A 6,395-nucleotide genomic window follows, 5' to 3' on the forward strand; every position below is an offset into this window, starting at 1 on the left:
GACGCGGTTCAGCGGGCCACTTTACATAGCACAGTAATTCATGCACGGATTATTGCTTGGGTGTCTATCACCTCTGAGGAAATCAAGGCCTTAGCAAGACTCGCATTACAAGCCTGACTTAAATTGCTTGTAAAACCTCCGGCGTATGGTAGAACACTGACCTTGGCATCTTTACCAAACGTAAGTTAACGCCCTAGACGACTCACTGCATTCTGATTAACAGCCTAAATCTGGACACCTTGCGCAATCCCATGCATTCGAGCTCTAGCTGCTTGGTCGCCGAAGTATCACGATCCCCCTACATGTTGGCGCCAACGCCCATAGAAGCGATTTCATTGTCACTACAAAGATCCGTAGGGTAACGAATCTCGAAAATGCACATATGTAAAAATTCGTGTCCGATGTATATACCACCTCCATGTAAACAGCATGGTTGGTCATGTACGCAAACACGGCCGTATCGTTCCTTGTTGCCGCGTCCTCGTCCGACTAAGTGCGGCTCAAAGTGCTTCACTTTGGTGAATTTGCACGGTCTACAACCGAAATTGTAAAGGCGGTTACTACGGATGAGGCCTGCGGGCAGTATGTGGTTTTCTCGTAACTCCGCGCACAATGGAATGTGGGTTTTTTACGCGACTTGTGGAACTGCTTTGCAGTGTCCGTTCACAACTGCGTGATGGTCAGTGAATATCCACAAACGTTTTAGAAGATATGTCAGAATGTTCAGTTTTAGAAATGACTACGCGACGAATTCATTCAGTTAGAAGAGGAGCATGGTACAGAAACTCATCAATAGCAATGAAAACAGGACAAAAGGAGGCGCCTGGCACGCCAGTATCTGTTGGGCAGAGTTTCTAGCACTTGCGCAGTGCTCGCATAACCGTATCATTCGTGTTAATGTTTTACGATGAATGTGATGGTAAGTTATAGTAATAATGTTAATTCCCAACCTGTGGGTGGCATACCATCACGCATGATCATACTGTTGCGGTCAGAATAAAAGTATGACTGGCGGGGATTGTGGGCACATCGGGCTCAGGAAAAGAGACAACGTCATAGGGTTGGGCATTATCTGATGTGAATGTGACCACCACTAACCCGGCACGGGCAGGGAAGCACAGCTACTATGCATTTTCGAGGAGAATATTGAGCAACATCGGTACGTTAGGATTTGAAGGCGGCGGGCAATAAAAACTGAGTGAGGGCAAAACGAGAGATTTCCTGTCTGACTTATGACGAGAAAAGTGTACTGGTGAGAAATGAGGAACCAGAACATCCGATCATTTGAAGCAGCAGATTTGGCGTCATGCAGCCGGTCGAACTGAACTAAAACCTAAGACTACCTCCGAGGCTTCGTGGTCTTGGACTTTTGGGTTCATGGCGGGGTGACAAAAAGCGTAAGTGGGGATGATGAATTGGGGGATTAATATAGCGGATTATTAGCAAAACGCATCACAGTAACATGGTGTACAGCGAAACTGAGGGGACACGACGGTGTCGCTGTTGCGGAGTCGGGCATAATAGTTCCTTGGGAGAGTAGGATTATGACATCACACGAGAAGCGGTTAAGTTCAAACGGAAAATTCAGCAGGTGGGAATGAAACTACTCAAGCATCTGGGTGCAGGTGGGTAGCCTGCTCGTACTAGCAGTTTACGAGACGAAGGAGCGAGAGGGTACGGTTGCGAGAAGGAAAAGAGTAGTTACTAGTTTGCAACCAAACTGGGTATCGCAGTGCCGTGCCATCATTGGACTGACGTGCTTCGGTTTTTGGGGCAGCCCCTTAGCGGGCATCATCACTCAACATGGCCAGGACTTTCTAACTCGCCACACCTCAGCAGCTCAACGGAAACATTTTTCTCCGCGCAATATGGATAGCAGCTGCTACTTTGATCTAAGGAAATGGTGACTGTCATGCTGTCCGCTCTGGGGTGGCGAGCGGATGTGACGGCACACACTCCAAACTGGAATTGTGTGCCGCCAACCTGGACCGCGCCTGCATAAAAATTTGTATTGCCCTGGCGCAATACTTATCAATATAGAGTGGGCTTACATGGTGCTTCTTGATCTTTGGATATTTTGGGGCAAGTTTTCATGTGTTGCTTGGTTGGGATGTCGTGGAATTTACATGAGACCATTTTTTGGGTTATTTGGGTAGAAGACTCCATTCAGGACTCAGGGGAGATATACCATTTGGTAGGCAGGCTAACTAAAAAATAGCCTGGTCCCAAAAATGCATGCTTCAAAGCAATTTGTGGTCACCTTATATCATGGGATACTGACGCATCGTTCTTGTTTTCACGTTTAAATGCTAGCAAGTACCTACCCCTCACTGCCCCTGAATCACGGCTTAAATTTGTCCCTCCCCTAGCAGGCCAGTAAAAGGCATGCGTTTCGTCGTCATGTGACCTTTTTACAATTTACTGAATAAGTTCGGATCAACTTTTGAACTGGTAGTGGGCAGAATATCGATATCTTTCGACCATTGTCGATCAAATGCTTAGGATTCAATGGTACCTATAACATTATAGTATGAGGAAATTATTGGTTTATTAACCACGCGAAGCATCCTGCCAATCTGATGAAAAGTTATTGTGCCATTTAACTTATAACAACAATAATGTTTCTTCTCAGTGTGCGGTTAGCATGCCGTCTGGCATGATCATACGTTTACAGTCAAAATGAAGCACGACTGGAAAAATCACGCCAGCGAAGCCGGCACAGTCAATCCTTAGCAGCGTCCTCACCAAGCCTGATAAATTGCTCCACGCAGAATGGCTACGCCAGAAGGGACTTCTAGTCACTCGTTCTTCTCCATCCGACGTACAGGAGATCTTGGAGCGGGCTGGCAGCATTCAAAAGGCCAACCCAATGATCAGGCGCCTATCTGAGAATCGTCCTCTGGACGCGCGTAAGCTCGGTTATAGCAGGTCAGGAGTGGAAGCCCGAGACAGGCTTCCACCGGGAACCAAATCAGACGACGCCAAATTCACGACCAAGCTGATTGTGGCCATATCCCTTTGTGCTCCCGAAACCAGGCCGACGAAACCAGCTGTGTCTCCGGACAGTAGTTTTTATTCGACCATCTCAGGCCCTTCGCCCACCAAAGGCAGGGACGCCCTGGAAGAGGCAAACCCCACATGCAAGCAGCGCCCAAACTACGTGGGGCTATCACAGCTGCAGCCGTGCACTCCTCAACAAAGTCACAGCCTCTGAACTGGAGTGAGTCAGATGTGTGGGGGCAAGAAGCGAAGCCAATATCCAGCTTCACTCCGTCAAAAGCGGCCTCTCTGCGTGTGAAAACAACCGTCGCCCATGACTCCGACAACCAAAGCCATAAACATGACTACAGCCATCCGGAAAACCCCTCATACATCCAGTTGGCCACGCTGATCGCTGGCGGATCGGGTGTCCACACAAACACGAAAGAAGAGCGACTGCAGCCAAACAAGCCACATAAAACTCGCCAGATTAGAAAACTGCTGGCTGGCTTCAAGGTGAAGTCTTCCGCGAAAACGAGCCTCTTGGGAGCGCCACCAAAATCATTATATCTTGGTGCCACCGCCCAGCGTTCAGGGTCTCAAAGAGACACTTTTCCGGTCAAATCGCGCCAAAACACCGAAGGATCCAGAAAGGCGAAAGCTTGCAGCAAACCTTTGATCAACAGCAAATCTAGTCGACGAAAAGGGGATGCCGAAAGATCTACAAACAGCATCGATCGAAATCTTTGCCCATGGGGAAAACTCCGTCCCCTTTAGCCAAAAGGCCCGAGCAAACCGAGCTCCCAGGGAACGAAAAAAACCTCGCAGACGAAAAGCACCCCCAGACACCACAAAGACAGGAAGCAGACAAATTCGTCCCAGAGGCCCCCTTGGAGCATTGGACTCACGCTCAAACCCGGTGCACAACCATTAAGTCTGCTAACCACCCTGGTCACTCAACTTTTGACTCCTCACCCTCGGGGGCAGCGTAGACTGTTGGGATGCTTGTAAACAAAAGGCCTCAGCCTTTTCAACAAACTCGGCGATGTTAAACAGTCAGCTTGCCTTGAACAACCGTCCATAATCGCACTCACAGAGACCTGGCTCACACCAGATATCTCTGACGCGGAGATCCCGATAGATGTTTACTCTATTTTTCGAGCTGACTCAAAACGGAAGAGGGCTGGTGGAGTTGCTCTGTACTCACATGCGGCCCTACCAATTCCGATTGCCTCCTCTGACACCACCCCTGCACCCTATTGCGATGCACTGTGGGACCGAATCCCGCTGCACGGGTCCGAAACTCTCCTTCTCGGCGTCATCATCATCATCATCATCGGCAACATGACATCATTGTTCAACACCGATGCTTCACTGCCCTACAACCATGACTTATTTGAAAAGAAGAAAAGAAGAAAAGAATAAAGGTGGATGGGGGAGAGACTTAGTGCTAGCTTAACACAATCTTTCCGGGGTGCCTACACCTCCAGGCATTCACTCAGGCAATCTGGATAGAAACTGACATAAGTACGCCACTGACTTCGGTTGGCAGCCATATCCTGTAGTGTATTCAGCCAGGCACAGTGAGGATCACGCGGGCCCCAGCCTGGAAGGCGAGTAGCACCGACAGCACCGAAGCGTTTCGTGATCTCCTTCACACTCCTCTGCAAGGTCATGGGTTGGCCACCTCTCTGTTTACGCCACTCCGAATTGGGCACACGTACCACATGTCCCAACCAACGCAGGTTCTGGTGCTGGACAGATTCTTCAATGGAAGTACGCGCTTTCTAACTGCCTTGCTACGGATTCGCCGACACCAACCCAAACGAGTTATGGTTCTGAGACAACGATTGTCGAACACCCGAAGACGTCTCAGGTCCGCTGCTCGAATAGGCCAAGTCTCACAGCCATACAATAAAACAGCCTGTACTGTAGCTTGATTTCACACGTCCCTTCAAATTCAGGGATAAACCATTCTGACGTCATAGGTGACTCAAGTTAGCAAACGCGGCCCGAGCCTTGCAGATTCGCGCATTCACCTCATCTGTCACACTACAATCAGAACTAATACAACTTCCAAGATAAGTAAAACGCTCCACAACTTCCAGTGCCTCTCCCTGAATCGTAAGTGGCGTGTTCAGTGACTGCACGTCCACAAGCATGACCTTGCACTTTGTGGGTGCAAAATGCATACCAAAGGACGGGATGACTTTGGTCAGTTCATCTAAGATTACTTGCGCCTTCTCCGCCTCTTCAAACATGAGAACGATGTCGTCTGCATATTTCAGATCGACAAGGTTTTCTCCACAGGCTATTTGAACACCAGGGTTTTGGAGACCCTCCAGCGTTCGTCTCATTATTTCATCGATCGCAAAGTTAAAAAGGAATGGAGAGAGTGGGCATCACTGACGGACACCGCTTTGTGTGCGGAAGCTTTTGGAGAGCTCTCCGTACACTCTCACACGTCCGGAAGTCTGAGAATACAAAGAACGTATTATGTTTACAAACTTCCGGGGCATTCCTTGGTGGGCAAGCGTCTCAAGAAGAACAGACCGATCAACCGAGTCGAATGCGCCTCGGAAATCCAGGAATACTAGAATCGTGGGTCGCTTATACGTATGGCGTTGTTCTAGCACCTGACGCAGTGTGAAGATTTGGTCAACACAACCCCTACCAGGCCGGAATCCCGCTTGCTGCTCTCGAGTCAGCATCTCACGAGCCACCGTAAGGCGACGAAGCACAATTGACGCCAACAGTCTCGTTACAACCGGGGTCAAGCTGATCCCCCTGTGGTTACCACACTCACTACGCGCCCCTTTTTTGAAAATGGGCACTATCACCGATTCTCCCCAGTTGTCTGGGACAGACTCCTTTTCCCAAATGCAAGCAAACAGATCGGACAAGTACTGATTGGGGACTTCACCTCCATCCCTGAACAGTCCGGGTGAGAGATCATCCGGACCAGGAGCTTGGTGGCGCTTGAGAGAAAATATGCAGTCGTAAAACTCCGAGGCCGTAGGTGGTTCCACGTTCACCGTGCAGGGTTCTACTTCACCTGTGGGCTGTAGATGAGTGCCGGCTGGTGGCCAAGACATTTGTTGTTCAAAGTATTCAGCCCACCGGTCAAGGCGTTCCTCCTTATTCGAGATGGTCGTTCCATTCTGGTGCTTGAGGCTTTCACGCACAGGTGGTTTCCGGGTACCGGTCGCACGGATCAACTGAAATAATTTCCGGGCATTACCCGCATTCTGGGCCTCTTTCAGTTCTTCGGCTTTCTGTGTCCACCATACTTCACGGTCGGATCGCAAGCTCACTTTCACTTGACGTCTGATGGCTCTTCGCATCGGGTTATGTTCGGGACCGGCTGGGATATTTCTTCGAGATTTAAGTAGTGCCACCGTTCGGTCTGATATCCA

The 6,395-nt window shown here is 49.5% G+C and overlaps 1 protein-coding gene across 1 annotated transcript in view; it reads right to left on the minus strand.

Annotated features, from left to right (window-relative positions):
- T265_12742 (hypothetical protein) overlaps positions 1-6,395 on the minus strand; it is a gene marked incomplete at both ends in the record, with an annotated part of 78,696 nt that overhangs the window by 62,496 nt on the left and 9,805 nt on the right. The window contains 2 exons of the mRNA XM_009165265.1: positions 4,520-4,643; positions 5,442-6,343. Of these exons, the coding sequence (XP_009163529.1) occupies positions 4,520-4,643; positions 5,442-6,343 (1,026 nt within the window). The remainder of the gene's footprint in view (positions 1-4,519; positions 4,644-5,441; positions 6,344-6,395) is intronic.

This window comes from Opisthorchis viverrini (genome assembly GCF_000715545.1).
Source record: "Opisthorchis viverrini unplaced genomic scaffold opera_v5_13, whole genome shotgun sequence".
NCBI classification, from domain to species: Eukaryota; Metazoa; Platyhelminthes; class Trematoda; order Opisthorchiida; family Opisthorchiidae; genus Opisthorchis; species Opisthorchis viverrini.